The sequence below is a fragment of the Carcharodon carcharias genome, chromosome 8 (genome assembly GCF_017639515.1).
Source record: "Carcharodon carcharias isolate sCarCar2 chromosome 8, sCarCar2.pri, whole genome shotgun sequence".
Taxonomy (NCBI): Eukaryota; Metazoa; Chordata; class Chondrichthyes; order Lamniformes; family Lamnidae; genus Carcharodon; species Carcharodon carcharias.
Window position 1 is genome coordinate 155,977,515 of NC_054474.1, and position 22,162 is coordinate 155,999,676.

Sequence of the window (22,162 nt, forward strand, 5' to 3'; positions counted from 1 at the left end):
ATTACCTGGAAAAACTCAGCAGGTCTGGCATCATCGGCGGAGAAGAAAAGAGTTGACGTTTCCAGTCCTCATTCGAAGGGTCATGAGGACTCGAAACGTCAACTCTTTTCTTCTCCGCCATGCTGCCAGACCTGCTGAGTTTTTCCAGGTAATTCTGTTTTTGTTTTGGATTTCCAGCATCCACAGTTTTTTTGTTTTTACCTCTGTTTCTGTCTTCACTGATGCTGTCAGGCCCGCTGTGTATTTCCAGCACGTTCTGTTTTTATTTCAGATCTCCAGCGTCTGCAGGGTTTTACTTTATATATATATATATATATATATATATAGAGAGAGAGAGAGAGAGAGAGAACTACAATTCCCGAAAAGACTTGAGGCTCCCTCGTCTGCGCAGTAAAGAGCAGCCGCACACCCCGGGCAGGCTCCCTCCCCCCGTCAATCAAAGCGTTTACAGTGAGGAAAGGGAAGGTCAGAGCGACCGGCGCAGGTCGCTAGGTAGCAGAAAGTACACCGATAAGTGACAGATATCGCAAATAAGGAAACAGTCGTGGTGGAACTCATCCTTTCATTTGATGAATTATGTTGTGCTCTCTTCGGCAAAGCCAGACTGGACGAGCTTGAAAGTTGAACTGCAAAACATCGCAATGGAAGATATCAGAAAGTGACTATTTTTGCTGTTAGAGAGAGAGAGAGGGGGGGGGGGGGGGGGGGGGTAGTGGGGGAAGAGATCTGCCGGCTTCTTGCAGCCGAAGCCTTTGCTTGGATTGCTGCCGGGAAGTTCAGGCTGTTTCCTCTGGCAGTCAGATCGTATTCTGCAGCTGCATTTGAGATTCTCTCCCCTCTCTCTCTCTCTCTCTCTCTCCGCTGCTTGTGCAACCCTCCCCCAACCCCCACTAAGCCACCTTCTTACCCTCTCTCGCTTTTCTTGGGTCACCCTTCACCTTGTGCATCTTCTGCCTGTGGAGCTGCAGCAAGGGTTGGGTGATGTGGAGGTTAGCGTCCTGCACGGCTCTCCTCTTGCTGCTGCGCTCGCTGACCGGGCTGTCCTGGCCGCTGCTCACAGCCGCTACCTGCGCTCTCTACCTCGCCTCGGGAGGCCGCAAATTCCTCGGCATCTTTTGCAGGACCATCCGCCGGGATGTGCAGTGAGTATAGCAATTCCTCCCCCCCCCCCCCCCCGCCTCAATATCCGTCCAACCACTCCCCTCCCTCCCTATCCCGATCCTTTGTGCTGCCGCGATCCGATTGCATTTGTCCTTGGCAAAGGAGATCGCGTTATAGTTTTAACCCCAAGGTTGGGGGTGGGGGGGGGGGGCGGAGAGGAGGCTGACTTCACAATTATCCAGGGCTTACTGCAGGCAGGCGGCTTAACTCCGGGCGAAGGTGCGTCGGTCTCACTGTTGCAATGCAGCCACACTCCAGCCTGTGCAACCCCTCTGCTTTAGGAGATGCCGCCAGCCAGAAGGGCCACTGGACAGGGAAGTGCTAAGCCTGCCCCCCCCTCCCCCCTTTTATTTTTGCACGGTCGGTGTGAAATCAGGATACGCTGCCCCCCATCCCCTTTCAACTTCAGATTTTTATTGAATTCAAATTCCACTATCTGCCGAGGCAGGATTTGACGCCTGGGTCCCCGGAGCATTACCTTGGGTCTCTGGATTACTAATGCAGTGACAATACCATTATGCCATCGCCTCCCATCCTTTCAACTTCAGGTCTGGGCTGAGTTATCCTGCCCCCAATTGGGGGGCATTAGTAAAGGGCATTTTGCTGCACGCCTTTGGGTTAGGGAAAAGATAGAGGGTGATGGGGGTGGGGGTGTGTGTGTAGTGGGGGCGGGGGGAGGATGCTGTTTAAAATATAAATCAGCCAGGGTTTGTGCTATTAGAACCTGGTGTAGTGCTATTATCACTGGACTTTTAACCCCAGGACCTCTTGGGTGCGAATCCCACCAACACAGCAGGTGTTGAAATTTGAATTCAATAAAAAAAACTTAGAACCTATATAAGAAAATAGGACTTTGGAGCACGACTGGCCCATTCGGCCCTTCGAGCCCCAGTTCCTTTATTCAATCATGGTGCGAAGAGGGTGCAGAAAAGATGGACCGGAATAGTCCTGGGGATGAGGGACTTCAGTTCTGAAGTTGGATCGGAGAGGCTGGTACCGGCTTCCTTTAGGGAAATGGAAGGTTGAGTGGAGATTTGATAGAGGTGTTCAAAATCGCAAGGGGTCTGAAGAGAGCTCCTGTTGGCAGAAGGGCTGAGAAGCAGAGGGCACAGATTGAAGGTGATTGGCAAGTGAAGCAAAGGCAACAAGAGGAGAAAAATCCTTGAACAGTAAGTGGTTAGGATCTGGAAAGCACTCCCCGAGAGTGTGATTCAGTCATGGCGCTCAAAAAGGAATTGGATAATTTTCTGAAGAGAAAATATTTTTTTACAGGGCTACAGGGAAAAAGCAGGGGAATGGGTGGGACTAGCTGAGTAGTTCTTAGAGAGCCAGTAGCACAGAAGTGACAGACCAAATGGCCTCCTTCTGTGCTGCATACATTCTATGATGTATGCCCGGGACCCCTGATGAAAGATATATGAGCGTTAAAGTTGCATTTCACAACCTCAGGGCATCCCAAAGTCTCCTTACTGTTGGATTGTAGGAAATGTGGCGGCCAATTTACACACAGCAAGCCCCCACAAACTGCAGTGAAGTTTGTTGGGCATGGTTGACGGAGAAATGTTGTTCCTTCACTGGGAGGACTTTTCTGCTTTTCTTAAACAGTGCCATAGGATATCTTATGGGCAGCTCGGAGGGCAGACAGCGATCCGGTTCAATGCCTTGTCCAGAAGGCAGCAGTTCTAACGGTGCAGCACTCCCCCAGTACTGCACTGAAGTGTCAGCCTAGATTGTGTGTTCAGATGATATGTGGAGTGGGGACTTGGACCCACAACCTTACAACCAAGAGGTGAGAGTGCCACCTGCTAGGCCAAGGTTGACCATCAGAAGTTGGAACAGATTTACTGATATCTACTGTTACGTTCCACCGTTGGCAGTGGTGAACACACAAATATTTGAATTTCACACTGGCAGGCCGGCAAAGGCATTGGGTAGTGCTTTCAGCTGCAGCAGAGTTGATGGCAAATTGGCCACCCGCTTTTCCATGCCACCCAATTTCCATTTCTGTTGCCCATTGTACAACCCACCAACATTGAGAGTTTTTTCCATTCTGCCCGTCAGAGAAGCAGAAATGGGAGCCAATTTTAACATTTTTGATTTGCAGTTAAGTGCATGTATGGAGATGGCAGCTGTGGATAGGATAGAGCTCAGCTCTGAAGACCCTCCTACAGCTCCCAGCCATCAACAGTCACTGTCCAGACACAGGCCTTAGGAATGACCATGCACACATACGTAATAGGAGCAGGAGTAGGCCACTCAGCCCCTCGAGCCTCCTCTGCCATTCAGTAAGATCATGGCTGATCTGATTGTAACCTCAACTCTGCATTCCCACCTACCCCCAATAACCTTTCACCCCTTTGCTTATCAAGAATCTATCTAGCTCTCCCTTAAAAATATTCAAAGACTCTGCTTCCACCACCTTTTGAGGAAGAGAGTTCCAAAGTCTCACTACCCTCTGAGAGAAAAAAATCTCACCTCTGTCTTAAATGAATGACCCCTTATTTTTAAACTGACCCCTAGCTCCAGATTCTCCCACAAGAGGAAACATCCTCTCCACATCCACCCTGCCAAGACCCCTCAGGATCTTATAAGTTTCAATCAAGTCACCTCTTTCTCTTGTAAACTCCACTGGATACAAGCCTAACCTGTCCAACCTTTCCACATAAGACAACCTGCCTATTCCAGGCATTAGTCTAGTAAACCTTTACTGAACTGCTTCCAACACATTTACATCCTTCCTTAAGTAAGAAAACCAGCACTGTACACAGTACTGACCACTCAGCTCTTACTGTGAAATGGATCCAAGCCAGATGGTGAATTATGAAACAAGATCTTTTCCTTGTTCATAGGTTTATTCACTGGATGCAGCATTATAGTTCTCTGCCACCAACTACACCCCACCAGGCCACAGTGTCCCAGCTGACTTTCTTTTATAACTCTTTCTGAGTCAAAACAATTAAACTAAATTAACAAAATTGGGATAAATCAGGCACAGCCCCTAATTCAGGTCAGCTGTAAAACCAAGAACAAAGTTTAAAGGAAACTTACAAACTTTAAATCAAAATGTGATTAAAGGGGTCAACAAAACACCCCAGTCCCCCTGACTTTCTTTTACACATGCTCTCAGTCCTTAATCAAACAATGCCCATCACCTGTGTATCTTTAACAACATAATCAACTAACCATTATAGCTGTTCCTTCACTGCCGTTGGGTCAAAATCCTGAACTCCCTTCCTAATGGTACAAAGGAACATGTGAAATAGGAGCAGAAGTAGGCCATTCGGCCCCTTGAGCCTGCTCTGCCATTCAATAAGACTATGGTTGATCTGTTTGTGTTTTGAATTCTACATTCCCACCTACCCCCAATGTCAAGAATCTACCTACCTCCGCCTTAAAATATTCAAAGACCCCACTTGCACTGCCTCCTGAGGCCGAAGGTTCCAAAGTCGCACAACCCTCTGAGAGAAAAAAATTTCTCCTCATCTCTGTCCTTAAAGGGTGACCCCTAATTTTAAAACGGTGCCCCCTAGTTCTGGACTCAGCCACAAGAGGAAACATCCTTTCCACATCCACCTTGTGAATATTGTTCAGGATCTTATATACTTCAATCAAGTCACCCCTCACTCTTCTAAACCCCAATGGAAACAAGCCCAGCTTGTTCAACCTTTCCTCATTAGACAAGCTGCTCATTCCAGGTATCAATCTGGTATATCCATTAACACCTCCAGCAGCACAGTACACCCTCAGTTCTGCACTGGATTGTCAGCTTTTTGAAAGTGTTCCCGAATGTTCCTTGAGAAACACCCTGGGTGGAATCACCCCAGATTTGCACTAAATGATGTTTTACCCACAAGCTGAAATGGTAGGTTTTTGCGCTGCATCATCCCAAACCCGCCTCATCAATCATACATTCCCGGGAAACACGCCATTTCGCTGGTGGGTGGCCTCCGATTTACTCACCACGCCATCACCTCGCCGCTTCCTCATGCCGGGCACCGTACTCAGTCCCTGGAGTGGGACTTGAACCCGGAACCTTATGATTCAGGGGTGAGCAGGGTGAGCAAATTCCATCCATGCTAATATGTCACTCCCAACACCATGAGCTCTTATCTTGTGTAGCAACCATTTATGTGGCACTTTATGAAATGCCATTTGGAAATCCAAATACATCTCATCTACTGGTTCACCTTTATCCACTCTGCTTGTTACATCCTCAAAGAACTCTAAGAAATTTGTCAGACATGATTTCCTTTTCACAGAACCATGCTAACTGGCTTAGGCTAGATGGCTCTTTGTGGACTGGCACAGACACGATGGGCCGAACAGCTTCCTTCTGTGTCACAACTTTTCTATGATTCTATTTCTGCAAAATGTCTCATATTTTCAGGAATTGTTCCTTATTTTGACTGCTTGACCCGCATCCCTTAAGAGGCACATTGTGTTCCTTAATTCTAGGACAGTGAGATTAGGCCTGGTCTTTGCCTCTTTGTTTCTTTATGAACAACATGCACTGTGGCCACTGGCGACCAGGGGGAGTTATGATCACCAGCAACCGCCCCCCCCTCCACTGTCAAACTGTCCCTTCTTTTACTTCATAACAGTTGGACGGCCTGGAGGTGGGAGTGCTAGCGACTGAGCTACAGCTGACACGCTTTATTACAACAGCTCACCATTCAGTCAGAATTATTAGACAACAAAGAGAAGAGATTAAAATTTAACTACAATAAAAATGCAACCTTTGATCAGCAACTCAAAACTTTCTGCCCTGATGCTGCCTGGAGCTGAAATTCTAAACCTAGTGAACAGACAACAGGAATGCCAAGAGTTAACCCCTTAAGACCTGGCACAGCAGTTCTGCATTGGACTCAGAATTACAACAAAGTTATTTCCAAGCAGATTTTTTTTAGGTTTGGAAAATTTTGCTTTGGAAAACTCCGGGGGCGAAATTTTCCGTGCCCATTGGCATCAGGCGACAATGGCGGGCGCGACTGCAGAATGTGGCGGGGAGACAAAAAAAATTGGTTTCATGCTGTCGTGAAACTAATTTGCGATCAAGCGCTCCGCCGGACGTTGGGGACTCAATTTTAAAACATCTGCATATCATTATAAGCCCTACCTGCCAGAGTCATACCCCTCACGCTGGATCATCTGGGCATGTCGACCTGATTGCACGCCGATACATTTCACAACTGTACATAAGCGATGTGCACCTGGCGAGCTGCACTTCGCTCGGGACTTTGAGGTTTGTTTGCCTTCGGGCAGCACTTGTGGTCGTCAGCGTCAGGCTTCGCAGGCAGCACCACATCACTTTTAGGGAGGCTCACAGGCAGGTCTCTACTTACCAGACCGGCTGTAAGGGCGGAGGTGGATTCTCAACAGCTGCAGGGCCGGGCTTGCTTGGGGAATGGGTTGAAGTGGCCTCAGGCAAGGGAAGAGGCTGCAGGGCGAGGGCTGTACTGGGGAAAGGGGGTATTTCAGTGTGTGTGTGAGGGGGTGCAAGTTGATCTGTGCAAGTGGCCTCAAGATGGTGAGGGCTGAGGAGGCAGTCTCCAGAAGAGGTGAGGCCAGATGGAGATGTGAGGGTGTGTGTGTGAGAGAGTGAGTGGTGATGTCTCTTAAGCTGGCAATGAGTGAGATGCCAGTGAAAGTGTGATGGGCTTGGGAGTGTGTGAGTTTAGAGTGATGAGATGGTTGCCTTACTCTGGTGGCACGGATGAGATCATTCACCATCTGCATTGGATGGCGAACCTATTCTGTGTAGTGTTGGCACTGATCACCCCTGCCACTGCCTCCCAGGCTGAAGAGGTGACACTGACGGGCCTCCTGCAGCAGAGCGGGGGTAGAGGCCATCGCGCTGGACCTCCATGATGTCCAGAAGGCGTTCCAGAGATGTGTCACTGAATCAGAGGGCTGCAGTTTTCTTGCCTTTCGGGGCCATGTCTTCTGTGCAGGAGTCCTGGGCTGGAAGTACTGGGAGCTGTGCTTTAAGTATGGTGCCCGGCATGAGGAAGCGGTGAGGTGATGGTGTGGTGAGTAAATCGGAGGCCACCCACCAGCGAAATGGCGTGTTTCCTGGGAATGTATGATTAATGAGGCGGGTTTGGGATGATACAGCGCAAAAACCTGCCATTTCAGCCTGTGGGTAAAACATAATTTAGCGCAAATCTGGGGTGATTCCGCCCAGTATGTTTCTCAAGGAACATTCGGGAACACTTTCAAAAACAACATGATCTGAAAACGAAAAAAAATTCCTGGGCTATGGGGAAGGGCGGAGGAGTGACACTAGGCGATTTGCTCTTGCAGAGACCTAGCACATGCATGACGGGCTGAATGGCCTCCTGTTTTGTAACCATTCTATTATTCATCTTAGAGATAGGAGACCAGATTCCAGGAGAGAAAGATTAGGAGGAGTGGGTGGAAGATGCGTTTTGTTTCCAAAAGAGAGGATGGGGTTTGGAGAGTTCCAGAAAGTAGGACCCTGTGGGCTGAACACTCTGCCACCAGTGGCGGTGCGATGGGAGATGAGGGGACAGCATAAAAGGAGGGAATCAGGGTGAAGAGTGCAGCAGGGGCTATAAGGAGGAGACTGCAGGGGGAGGATGGGTTGAGGCAATGGAGTGATTTCAAGAGATTGATGAAGAGGCTAAATTCAGTTAACAGGGAAGTATGGGTCAGCAAGGTTGGGGGTGATGTGATTTACACCAGGACAAGGTCACGCGGTTGACTTTTGGAGTAGTGGGAGTCCAAATGTGGAATGTGGGACGACAGAAAGAGGGAACTGGAGAAAGCTGGACTGGACAGCGAGAGGCCATTCAGCTCATTTTGCCTGGTCTAGGAAATATCAAAAAGCACAGATTAGATTTTCACTGGTGATGGGGCTGAGTTATGGCTGCAGGTTAGCATTGTTGCAGGAGTGTGAATTAGTGTGAGTTAGTGATCTTAATTGTAGATCTGATGAGGAGTTTGAAACTTAGCTCTGGAACAAAGTGGGAGTGCAAAACTACTTATAGCCTGAAGTCAACTGTATAAGGATTGCAAAAATAGAAATGTCGCAGATGACCTCTGGTATTCAGGTTTAGACACACACAGGTTAAAATCATATTGTAGTTCACATTATAACAAATTTATCTCGTTGCTTTTCACGTACACTAACATCTATTTTGACACAGCTGATGACAGGAATTTCGTAGGAATGTGTTAACTGTTTGTTACTAAATATAACATAGTGTCACTTCAGCCGATGGGGTATTTTCTTTGCTTGCCATTTGTATTTAAAAAAAAACCACATTTACAATTTAAACAGTCACTTGCCAGTACAGAACTTGAATAGTTCTGAAAAGAGAGACATGTTGGTGAAGCTTTTTGTCTTGCACTCATCAGGACAAATGCAAGAATACCAAATTTCAAATGTTCACAACAATTTATACTACAGGAGAAAAGGGTGCTGATTGGTTGGCGAGTTGGTTCTGATTGGTCGAAGCATTGCGTCGGAGAAAGCAACAGGGAATTATAGACTCCCCGGGCTCCCAGGTAATTCAAAAAAGGGAAAGGTTTAAACATATTGATTTTCTTTGCATGGAATGGGTTGCTGTGTTTAAATATCTAGCCCTTGCTTGGGAAGCCTATAGCTCTCCATGGCAACGCTTCGCCAATCAGAGTCAACTAGCCAGCCAATCAGCACCCTTTTCTCATGTAGTATAAATAGTTGTGACTGTTTGAAATTTGGCATTGTTGCATTTGTCCTGATGGGTGCAAGATGAAAAGCTTCAGCGACATGTCTCTCTTTTCAGTGACTTACAGTGTAGCAGCAAATAGTGAACATGGTCATTTACCCTATTATTGGGCCGAATAGAGGGGGCGCTATCCTGTCACTAACCAGAGCTGCAATCTAACCCGGGAACATCTGATACTGTCAAATTGTGAGAAAAAAAATCTCACATTGACAATCGCTGACACCTTTTACCTTGTTAGATACAAAGAAGTCAAAGGTTGGGGGAACTAGCTGGAGCCTCGCTGTGTTGGTACAACATGCTGTCTCCTATCCTTTCCCTTTTCTCTAGAACTTTATTTTGTTTTCTCTCTACTCTTCCCCTTTGTTTGCTTCCCACCACCCTCCAGCGACAGTATTAGAACATAACTGGCCCCCGAGAAATCAGAAAAAACAGGCGAACCTTGGAGTGCATGTCCACAGATCCTTAAAGGTAGCAGGAGGGTTCAGTGAGGTGATTGAGAAAACATATGCCATCCTTTTCTTTATTAGCTGAGGTATAGAATATAAGAGTAGGGAGGTTATGCAAGAACTGTATACAATCCTAATTAGGCCACAGCTGGGTTGTGGTGTACAGTTCTTCTGTACACATTACAGGAAATATGTGATTACATTGATAGGGCTCAGAGGGGATATACAAGGATGTTGCCAAGAACTTGAGCAATGAGGAAAGACTGAATAGACTGGGGTTGTTTTCCTTGGAACAGGGGAGGCTGAGTGGTGACTTAATTGCAGTGTATAAAATTGTGAGTGGCCTACATGGAATAAATAGGGACCACTGATTTACCTTAGCAAAGATGTCAAAAACAAGGGGACAAAGATTTAAAATGATTGGTAGAAGGATTACAGAGGAGATGAGGAAACTTTTTTTTCATGTAGAGGGTGGTAGGGACCTGGAGCTCACTGAAGCAGAAACCTTCATTACATTTAAAAATTACTTGGACGTCCAGCTGAAGAGCCATGACCTGCAGGGCCTCAGATCATACAAGACCATAAGATATAGGGGCAGGAGTAGGCCATTCGGCCCATCACGCCTGCTGCTCAGTAAGACCATGGCTGATCTGATTGGGGCTCTAACTCCAATTTCTTGCTCCCCACAGAACCCTTGACTCCCCTGTAGATCAAAAATCTGTCCAACTCAGCCATGAATATATTCAGTGACCCAGCCTCCACTGCACTCTGTGAGAGAACTCACCCTCTGAGAGAGGAAATTACTAATCAATCTCTGATTTAAATGGGAGACTCCTTATTTTTAAATTCTGCCCCCTAGTTCTAATTACCCCCATGAGAGGAAACATCCTCTCAGCATTTACCCTGTCAAGCCCTCTCAGAATTGTACATGTTTCAATAAGATCACTTCTCATTCTTCCAAACTCTAATGAATACATAGCCCAACCTGCTCAACCTTTCTTCATAAAACAACTCTTTAGTTCCATGAATCAGCTTAGCAAGCCTTCTCTGGACTTATTCCAATCCAAGTATATCCTTCCTTAAGTAAGGAGACGAAAACTGTGTGCAGTACTCCAGGTGCAGTCTCACCAATGCCCTGTACAGTTGTAGCAAGACTTCTCTACTTTTATACTCCATCCCCCTTGCAATAAAGGCTAACATTCAATTTGCCTTCCTCATTGCTGTACCTGCATGCAGACATTTTGCGATTCATGTGCAAGGACACCCAGATCCCTCTGTACCTTAACATTCTACAGGCTCTCTCTTCATTTAAATAAATATTCTGCTTTTCTATTCTTGCTGCCAAAGTGGACAACCTCACGTTTTCCCACATTATAATCCATCTGCTAATTTTTTGCCCACTCACTTAACCTACCTATATCGCTTTGCAGACTCCTCCTCACAACTTGCAATCCTATCTATCTTCATATCATCAAATTTGGCTGCAATACAGGCGGTCCTTTCATCCAAATCATTAATCATTGAGGCCCCAGCACTGATCCCTGCGGCACTCCACTAGTTATAGTTTGCCAACCTAAAAATGACCCCCTTATCCTGACCGTTATTTCCTGTTAGTTAGTCAATCTTCTATCTATGTTAATATATCCCCCAAAACACCATGAGCTGTTATCTTCTGGAGTAACCTTTTATGTGGCACCTTATCGAATGCCTTTTGGAAATCCAAATACATCACATCTCCTGCTTCATCTTTATCTACCCTGCTTGTTACATCGTCAAAGAATTGTAATAAATTTATCAAACACAATTTATCTTTCGTGAAACCATGTGGGCTCTTTGCAGAAAGCTCGGATTAACTGGCTAGTTCTTTGTTGACCAGCACAGATGTGATGGGCTGAATGGCCTCCTGCGTTGTAAATTTTCTATGACCAGAAGAAAGTAGCCACCGTAGTGCAGGAAACATGGCGGCCACATTGTGCACAGCAAGGTCCCATAAGCAGCAATGAAACAACTGAGCAGGTCCTCTGTTTTAGCTGCAGGTTGGGGACACATGTTGGCCAAGAGACCAGGAGAACATGCGTCTTCTTCTGAAATTATTTGATAGGACCCAACGGAAGTGGGATTGGGTTTCGCTGTCCATTGTTGTCATCCCTCAGTGCTCAAGGCGTTGGATGGACCAGGAGCTCTCTGTGTTCACATTTCTTTTTCTTGTTTTTGCCTCCTCTTACCTCAGTGCTGCCGGTGTCCTCCTCAAAGTCAAACTTAACGTGAAGCGGAACTTGAAGCTAAGCAACACAATCCCGAAAATCTTCCACGAAGTCGTGCAGAGGCACCCGGACAAAACGGCGCTCGTGTTCGAGGGGACGGATGCCACCTGGAGTTTCCGGGACCTGGACGAGTATTCTAACCGAGTTGCCAACTATTTTTACGAACAGGGCTACCGCACTGGCGATGTGGTGGCGCTGTTCATGGAGAGCAGGAATGAGTACGTGGGACTGTGGCTGGGGATGGCTAAGGTCGGCGTGGAGGCGGCACTGATTAACTTCAACCTTCGCATGGACGCATTGGCGCACTGCATCAACATCTCCAGGGCCAAGGCCATCGTGTTTGGGGGTGAATTGAACACTGGTAAGTGCAAGGTCATGTCAGTGGCAGAAGTTTCTTTCTTACCTGAAGCCAATTCTAAAAAAGAAAGGAAATGTAAATACTATACAACTATCCTCCTCCGATTATTTGACACGCAAGCTGAATGAGCAAAGGCAGGCTAATAAGAAGTGTAGAATGTGTAAGGCCAAGAGGATGACAATAGCCAGTCTGTTTGCAACCTTGGTGTCACATTTGACCCTGAGGTAAGCTTTCGACCTCACATTCGTGCCATCAGTAAAACTGCCTATTTCCACTGCCTTAACATTGTCCGACTTGCACCGCCAGCTCAGCTCATCTGCTGCTGAAACCCTCATTCGTGCCTTCAGACTCGACAATTCCAATGGACCCCTGGTCCTCCACATTGTACCCTCTGTAAACCTGAGATCATCCAAAACTCTGCTGCCCTTGTCGAAGCAGCTTCCGTTCCCCTATCACCCCGTGCTCGCTGACCTACATTGGCTTCCATCAAATAACATCTTAATTTTAAAATTCTCACACTTGTTTTCAAATCCCTCCATGCCCCCCCATCTCTGTAGTCACCACCAGCCCCGCAGCTCTCCAAGATCTTTGCACTCCTCTAATTCCAGCCGCTTGAGCATCCCCGATTTTAATCTCTCCACCATTGGAGGCCGTACCTTCAGTTGTTTAGACCCTAAGCTCTGGAATTCCCTCTCTGCACCTCTCTGCCTCTCTCCCTCACTTTCCTCATTTAAGACACTCCTTAAAACTTATCTCTGTCCAAGCTTTTGGTCATCTGACCTAATTTCTCTTTATGTGGCTTGGTGTCATACTTCCTTTTATAATGCTCCTGTGAGCACCTTGGGATGGTTCATTATGTTAAAGACACAATATAAATAAGATAAAAACAAACTACTGCTGATGTCGGACATCTGAAATAAAAACAGAAAATGCTGGAAAAACTCAGTAAGTCTGACAGCATCTGTGGAGAGAGAAACACAGAGTTAACATTTTGAGTCCGTATGACTCTGAAGAAGAGTTATACAGACTCGAAACATTAACTCTGTTACTCTCTCTGCAGATGCTGTCAGACCCGCTGAGTTTTTCTAGAATTTTCTGACAATATAAATAGACGTTGTTGTTGACAGGATTACTGATTGCATCAGGCAACTTTCATGGAAGTAGCACAACTTAATACTGGTAGAAAGCTTTACTCATTCAATTCATGACTCATTCGCTGACCTGATGATGAAAATTCATCAGCTTCACTTGTGGCTCCTGAGCGTCAGTGGACATCGCTTTACTTATTCATGTTTAGATCAGATATCTGTTGGTGCACCACATCAGGATTGCTGCTAGTGTTTCTGCTTTACACAGTTTTAGATCAGACAAGTGTGGCTGAAGAGCAGGATTTCTGGAAATTTCTGAAAAAGAAAGCCAGCTGTATAAGTTTCTTCTTCTTCCTTTTAAGATTTCTGGCAAATTCACACCTCTTTGGTGTATTACTGACACTTACTTTAGCAGAGGAAGTACAATGCAAAAAAAAAGAGGAAAAGTAAATTATATGCGCTAATCCTGTGAAATATAAAAAGGACAACATGGCTTTATAAATATCCCAATACCCAAATCTAACTACTAAAATACTAGCCACCATATCACACTGTAGACCCTTCTGTTGTAAATTCAACTGCATTGTTCCCCTTTCAGCTGCAAACTTAGTACAGTGTAATAAAACATGCTCCGCCGATTGCAGGAATCCTTCCCCACACTCCTGACACAAACCATCAACATGTTTCCTTATTAAATACAGAGACTTATTTAACCCGCAGAGCCCAATCCTAATCCTGCTCATAATCACTTTATCCCTTCTACACTTCCCAGTGAATTTACCAGATAACTTCACATTGTTTGAAACAGATATAAATGTCTTCCTTTCTCATTCATATCCCACTTTTGTTGCCAAATTGCATATAGCTAATCCTTAATAATAGATTTAATTTCGGTTTTATCTGCATAAGTTTGATTTAAGTCTTTTAAAAAAGAAAATCCCTTTTAAATTCTTCTCCTCTTTTCAAATCCCTGCGTTCCCTGACCCTCCCAGTTTAAACTTGAATAACCATGCAGTGAAGGATAGAATGCCAAAGTCAAGCCTTTATTCACTTAATTTGCTTATATTTGCAGAGACACACATTACATACCATGCACCTCCAACAGCAGAGTGCAAAGTGAGTACCAATTCATACCCTCCACCTCAATAAAATTAACATCCCAATTTATACCCTCCACCTTAATACAATTAATACCCCCAATTTATGCCCTTCACCTCAATACAATTAACGCCCAATTGATAAATAATTAATACTTTCCCTATCCCTATAATGTCCTTCAGCACTGCATCCCTCCGAGATCTCTACCCTCTTCTAGTTCTGGCATCTTGAGCATCTCAGATTTTAATCACTCAGCCATTGGAAACTTTGCCTTCAGCTTCCAAGGTCCTAAGCTCTGGAATTCTCTCCCTAATCCTCACCGCCTCTCTTTTCTCCTTTTAAGATGCTCCTTTTAACCCACCTCTTTGATCATTTGCCCTAATATCTCCTTATGTGAATGGCTGTCAGATTTTGTTTGATAACACCTGGGGACTGTGCTATGTTTAAGGTGCTATTTAAATGTAAGTTGTTGTTTTAATTACAGCAGAGGGCTCCAATTCCCAACTGGCATCACTACACACTCTCATTCCTCTATGATGGAAAGAAAAAGTGTGAAGCAGGTTTAGAGTGTGGCGGGAAGGCAGTAACTTACAGGGGTGGTGGCTGTGGGTAGTACTCTTGCAATGCAGCACTCCTTCAGAACTCCCAAGCAGCACTGTGGGTGTATTTGCACCACATGGACTGCAGTGGTTCAAACAGGCAGCTCACCACCACCTTCTCAAGGGCAATTAGGGATGGGCAACAAAAGCCGGCCAAGCCCACATCCTAAGAAAGGGTTAAAAGAAACTGCATGTGAGCTTCAGCCTATATATTCTTGCCCCTGAATCACCGGGCTGCGGGTCTGAGTCCTGCTCCAGTCTCTGGAGCATAACATACAGGCTGAAGCTCACATGCAGTTTCTTTTTATCCTTCCATAGGATGTGGGCTTGGCCAGCTGTTGTTGCCCATCCCTAATTGCCCTGGAGAAGGTGGGGGTAAGCGCCGTTCTTGACCCACTGCAGTCCTTGAACTGCTGTGGTCTGTGTGGTGTAGTTACACCCACAGAGCAGTTAGGAAGGGAGTTCGGAGGGAGTGCTGCATTGCTGGAGGTGTCATCTTTTGGATGAGACAATAATGGATTGTAAAAGCTCCTACTGTGGGTGTATCTACACCACATGGACTGCAGTGGCTCAAACAAGCAGCTCACCACCACCTTCTCTAGGGCAATCAGGGATGGGCAACAATAGCTGGCCAAGCCACATTCTATGTTGTTAGGATTAAAGGGGAAGTTCTCCCAGTGTGCTAGCCAATATTACACCCTCAGTCATCATCACAAGTAAAACAGATGACCTGGTCATTATCAATTTGCTGTTTGTGGAAGCTTGCTGTGTGCAAATTGGCTGCTGCACTTTTTGCATTGCTGCCATAACTACACTTTCAAGAGTGCTGTTAAGCATGTTAGTATGTCCTGAGCTTATGAAAGACACTATATAAATGCAAGTCTTTCTTTACCTCCATGTGCTTAACAGTAGTAATGTCTGATGCCAGTTAAAATAGAGATCAGTGCAACCTCATATACCGTTGGATGATGTGTTTCTCTCTTTTTCTACATTCTCTTTGTTTTCTCCTCACACACACTGGCCATAATGGAGAAACCAAACCCTATTCTCCAATAGTTGATGGAAGTTAAAGCTGGCTAGTGCCCAGGTTTAGGTCTTGTACAGGAATACACTCAGCATCAGAATGAAGAGAGGTCCAATATGGAAAATAGTATAAACATCGTTTAGTTTCACCCAAAGAAAGAGTTTAGCATTTAAAAACAAGCAGCTGTATAATGCAGTAATTGGATCCCAAGTGAGACAATGATGTATGAAACTAGAAAGAAATCCTTGTTTTGATAATAGGTTTATTCACAGAACGCAGCATTACATATGTCTCCCTTGCACCTACCACCCCAAGTGTCTGAACAATCTTCCTTTGTACTCTTTTTTTGAGCACCATAAAACAAAATAGGCTGATTAATGAAATAGCCAATAAAACAACTCAATAGCCCCTTAAAGGGGCATTGTAACAAAAGTCAAAACTTTAAAGAAAACTTAGAGCATTATTCTAGGCCAATTTAAAAAGTTGTTTTGGGGTCTGATGAAGCACTCCAGCCCCCATGGTGCCCACTGGTCACGGAGGGCCTCAAGCATACCAGTGGACACCATGTGCTCCCTCTCCAGGGCTGTTATGATACAGCAGCTGGTAAAGGCTGTTATTTAAAATCCCAGAGGGAAACTTTAAACAACTGTCATGACCTATATTTTCAATTGGTATGTTTTGAATGGCAGCTCTAAATTCAGGAATAAGACCACTAGTTCTTGAGAGGTTTTTATATCAAACTAAATGAGATATTTATTAATTTACACTAAATTAAACACATACACATGGCTACAAGTTACTATTATCATAATGTTTAACAAAATCCCAAATTAATCTCCACTAAGGCAACAATAACCAATAGACTTAACCACTCACCAGGCAAAGCATTTTCACCTTACAAATTCAAAATGCGGTCCCTTTGCAGACAGTTGTAGGCTTACAGGCTTTGATATTACATGCCTCTGCCCTACTCACACAAACACCCCTTAGGTTATGTCCAACTCATCTCATAGAATGAAAATTGACATTCAGTCACCAGGCCCTTTGAACTCCACCTCTTCTGACAATAAAACCCTTTTCATCGTACCAATTTTATTAGTAATGTAAACATATTGCTTGGTGTCTCCCAGCTAGGTGCAAGATTTCACTCCCACTTTGAATGCTCCATTAAACAAGCTGCAAACGTACGTCTACCTCTATACACCTCAAAACTACTATACATCAAAGCACCCAGACTAGTTGGCTTTAATCCAATTAACACACACACAAACTAAACCTTTATTTTAAAAAAATCCAATAACATTATATACATTAATAGCTTCGTGACAGGAGCACAGTCTCCCTTTTTACTCTTTTGTGTATACCAATAAAATGAAGCAAAATAAAATGGACTAATTAATCAATTAACAAATTAACAAGTTAAAGTGATAGCTCCTTAAAGGGACACTGTAACAGAAACAGAACTCCAAAGAAAATTTATCTGATTAAATTAAAATGTGGTTTTGGGGGCTGATGAAGCACTCCAGCCCCCCACGATGCCCACCAGTCACAGAAGGCCTCAAGTGGACACTGTGTACTCCCTCTCCGGAGACATCCGGGTGCACAGTCAAGTGCTCAAAATACTCAATTAAACAATGCCGTTCATATGCGTATTTTACAATCTAATTAACAGATCACTAACACAATGAATAGAGTGCCCACATAAGACTTTGTCCTGCAAAATTAATGCAGGAGTTGGAGGAGGTAGTTAATTGGAGTACTGTTCCCTGTATTCTTCGATGTGCCAGTACCACACATTTGTTTTCAATGAATTTTAAACAACAGGCAAATGAACAATGTGGGATTGGTAGTATAGTGGTAATGTTATTGGACTTGTAATCCAGAAGCCTGGAATAATACTCTGGAGGCATGTGTTCAAATCTTTTCCCTCCACAATTACTGCAGACATTTAAATTCAGTTAATTAATAAATCTGGAATTAAAAGGCTGCGCTTATTAATCATGACCACGAAACCATGGAATTGTTGTAAAAACCTATCTGGTTCACTAATGTCTTTTAGGGGAGGAAACCTGTTGTCCTTACCTGGTCTGGCCTAAATGTGACTGCAGACCCACAATGATGTGGTTGACTTTTAACTGCTCTCTGCCCTCTGCAATGGCCTAGGAAACCACTCAGTTGTAACTGGTTCACCACCTCCACCTGCTCAAGAGGCAATTAGGGGATGGACGATACACTAAAGCTTGCAGCTGCTGCAAAGATGCAGTGGGGAAAGGCCACAGTCTAAGGCCTTTCAACCATAGTGCATCGAAGGGCTGGATGCTGTGTCGAAACCCCTTGGACTGTATGCTTGACATGGACTGTATATTGTAAATACCATGTGCATTGAGGCACCTCAACATGCAGTATGCTCTGTGGAGAAAAGTTGAATATTATAGCACTTTCCGTAATGTCCAGTTTGAAATGTTTTGGAATGTACTTTTAGATATTTTATGAATAAAGTATATTTTTGGAAAAAAAATTAGGGATGGGCAATAAATGCTGGCCTTGCCAGTCATGCTCACACCCTAAGGATGAATTGAGCTCAGCCCTGGATCCCAGCCCCTTCCTTGGCTCTATTCTACCCCCTGTCTCATTGGAGATGGCAGCTGTTGATCTCTTTTCTCTCTCCCCCCATCATCCACCCCGCCCCTAGCTTTGTTTAATAGCTCATTCCACTTGGGCCGCTTATAATCGGCAACTGAGGGAGCAGGCGGGTTCATCCGAATCCCTTGGTGCACTGGGTCAGCAGCCTTGATGCTTGTCAACACGCCCCATTTAAGCCTGAGCTTGACATTTGAGTGCACTGGAATGTAAAGATGAGTGTGGGAGTGTGGGGCCAGGTCAGACTTGTGTCAGCCCGCTCTATGGTACATTAAGGGAATGGCTGTACCCTGGTAGCCCTGCGTGATGACTATATCATGGTGTAAAGGGACACAGTTCATTAGTGATAATACTTGGCAGGATCTTTAACTGAGAGAGCACAGTATTTACAGACATCGATCACAGGCAGTTTTACAAAGCACTGGGCCATGGTCTATTTAATTATTCAATCTCACTGTTTCCAAAAAAAAAAGCTTTAGAATTTGTCTTTCATTTTGTTGACCCTCCTTTTCCAAAGGTGCTAACTCTTATTTGGGCTCTGTCCCGATCCCATTCCAAATTTGACTTTTTTTTTCCTCCACAGAGCTTAAGACATTGAGGCTGGGAGTTTTGCCACTTGCATACTAGCTAGTCTGCAGCTCCCCCCACACCAGGCCCATGCACTCCGTTTGTCAGAAAGGACAAGGAAATAGTGTTGAACACAGTGAGGAAAACTCATGAGTGTCATCGCGAGAGGTTGGGACTATCATTCCATTGTTATCTGAAGGGTGTCTCTTTTTTTAAGTTATTCTTTCTTAGGATGTGGGCGTCACTGGTAAGACCAGCGTTGATTGCCCATCCATAAATGCCATTGAGAAGGTGGTGAAGAGCCACTTCCTTGAATCACTACAGTCCAGGCGGTGTCAGTACACCCACTGTGCTTTTTCGGTAATGGTTTGATACAACTGAGCTGCTTGCTTATCCATTTCAGAGGGGCAGTTAAGAGTCAACCACATTTCTGTGGGTCTGGAGTCACATGTAGGTCAGACCAGGTAAGGTCGGCAGATTTTCTTCCCTGATGGACATTAGTGAACCAGATGGGTTTTTAACAACAATCTGGTAGTTTCATGAGCATTTTTAATGTGACTAGGATTTTAATCCAGATTTATTAATTAAAAATAAATTCTCTAGTTGATGTGGTGCAATTTGAGCTCTTGCCTCACGAGCATTAGTTTAAGTGTTAGAGATTTTTAGTCCAGTAACATTACCACTGTGCTATCATCCAGTCTGGGCATCACTGGAAGTCATTCAGGGAACGATTCTTGCTTATTATCTTTCCTCTTGCAAAAGCAAGCGGCACTAAGGCAGAATGCAGCAACCCCGGCTCCTAGCCTTAATACACGTTAGCTACCCCATCACAATCCCATGTTCAAATCTGGAAGCCTCTGGTTTGTATGCCCCAGAAATACACAGGAAGGAAGTGAAGTACGTACTGTAAGGGTCTGGCACATAAAGGGTTAAAGTGGGACTGAGTACAGTACCATCCACAAAGGGATGTAAAAGAACACATCACCCGCACCGAGGGGTTAGTGTCGTGTAGCACAGAGCCGTGTGTAGAAGCAAGCATGGAGACAGCTCCTAGCTGGGACCTTTACTATACCTATGTATATAGTTTCTAGTAGTTAATAAATACTTATTGTTGAACAACCCAAGACTACAAATACCTTAATAAGACCAACACCTTACAATGTGGTGGCAGTGAATGGAACAACTTAAAACCTCCCAGAGACTGCAGAGGAAAATTAAAAATGGAAAACGGAAGGAAAAATCAAAGCGCATTCTGACCTGAAGGGAAGCTCAAGAAGTGAAGTCGTAAAATGAAACCATCAGAGAAAAGCTCCAAAGAAAGGCTTGGAAGCTGAAGGCAGAAACTAAATTCCTCACTGCAGCAGAAGACTCCGCTGAATCCCGTGGAACTCCAACTTCAATACCCAGAGTGTGCAGAGTCAGCAGACCTAGCAGGGGTGAGCTAAGAATGTAAAATTCCTGGACAACACAAGTCCTGAGAAAAGTTAAATACTGCAGAGGCCATAAATTGCCGTTTAATTTGCAGCCTGAGAAACCCAATTCCCGAGTCCGCGCTTGTACACGCGAGGGCCAAGCTCACTCCGAGAAAGTAATAATTAGTTAAAAATTAATTGCATTGGAGTAGCCAGCTTTAAAAACCCAACAAAAGCCGGGGTTCGACATTCCCAGGACCCCAAGAATATTGTGTTGAAGCGGGGAAGAGTAACCAGTCGATCCAGGCAGCCACTGTGGGAAGAGACTGTGAACACCATTACTGCAGGAGCCTGCCAAAACTGGGAAGCAGGGGAAACCCCTTTGTGAAGAAGCGTTTGGTGGCACCATCTTGGATTTTCAGAAGCCTCTTAAAGCTGATCCAGTGATTTAAAAATTTTAACCATGGTCAGAAATCCACTCTTCAAGATCAATTTGGGCTCATCCAAGCCCCAGATCAATCACATACTTGGAGACTTTGGAGAAAGAGATTCCTTAGATATATGAATGCTTCAGGTATGGTTAAAAAGACAGACACGCTGGAAATTCAGACAATCTGAAACCTGTTTGCAACACCGATCCATATTGAGGGGAGAAAGCAAACCATAATACAAAGTAAACCCCACTGTCCAGCTAGTGAAATAGCACAGAAACAGGGACACTCCAGGCCAAATGAAGCCTAACTGATTAGCAGAGTAACCATGCTAGCACTGTGAAGAAAAGCACCCCCACAGGCGTGATTGATGTCCTGCAAATTCAGCCCAAGGCTTTCAATGTAACCGAATAGGACACTTTGGGAAGCTGTGAAAAGCCAAAACACCAAAATGCACGGAAGATCCCAAGAGGATTCACAAGCTCGAGATAGCACACCAAGTGGACACACAACCAAGCTTCTTGGGTGAAGCCAAAGATCCTGGATTTTTGTTCTGGATTGGGGGCATCTTGACTTATGGCCATCTCATAAACTTCAAATTGGACATGGGAGCTGGTGTCCTATTGGACAAAGAACTGTGACTGAGACACCACTGGCTACAGACAATAGACACACCTCCTTATGGACCCGGAGGAACCAAACATCCAGTCATAGGCAGATTTAAGGTAAAAAAAAAGAGCCAACATGAGGAAACATGGTTTGACACATCGAGTTGTTGTGATCTGGAATGCACTGCCTGAAAGCACTATGAAATCAGATTCAAGTAACATTCGTCAGGATAAATACTTGAAGGGAAATAATTTGCCTTATGGAGGCTATGGGGAAAGATTGAGGGTGTGAGATTAATTGTATAGCTCTACCAAAGAGCTGGCACAAGCATAATGGGCCAAATGGCCTCCTTCTGTGCTGTCTCATTCTATGATTCTTCAAAACCATAATCTCTGAATGCTGGTTTAATTCTGGTGAATCTTAGCCATTCTTTCTCCTTGATCCTAACATCCTGTCTATAATGGAAGTAACTAGAACTGCATCGCTTCCTTGCTTTTGCGAGTAGGAAAACCTTTTGTCCGAAGGGTTTTTTAGTTGAATGAGTTAGCAGAGGAGGCCATGGACTGAACAGGTTTAAGGGGCAATTATTATGTATAGCAATGAAGGGCATAGTAAGAAAACAGGTCGATTGCAATGAGCCTTGAAGGACTTGTTGGGGCTTTTACACTTTTTTCTGTGCTTTCCAGTATTGCATTGAAAGATAAGAGTGCCACCAGCAACACAGGGTGAAGA

The 22,162-nt window shown here is 44.8% G+C and overlaps 1 protein-coding gene across 2 annotated transcripts in view; it reads left to right on the forward strand.

The window, feature by feature from the left end:
• Positions 1-454: 454 nt before the first annotated feature.
• Positions 455-22,162, forward strand: part of slc27a4 (solute carrier family 27 member 4) — a 66,980-nt gene continuing 45,272 nt past the window's right edge. The window contains exons 1-2 of one of the 2 annotated variants that reach the window (XM_041194567.1): positions 455-658; positions 11,571-11,965. In XM_041194567.1, coding sequence (XP_041050501.1) covers positions 570-658; positions 11,571-11,965 — 484 coding nt within the window. In that variant the 5' untranslated portion in view covers positions 455-569. Of the gene's footprint in view, positions 659-732; positions 1,143-11,570; positions 11,966-22,162 lie in introns of those variants that run through there. The other variant, XM_041194566.1, reaches the window with a different exon arrangement.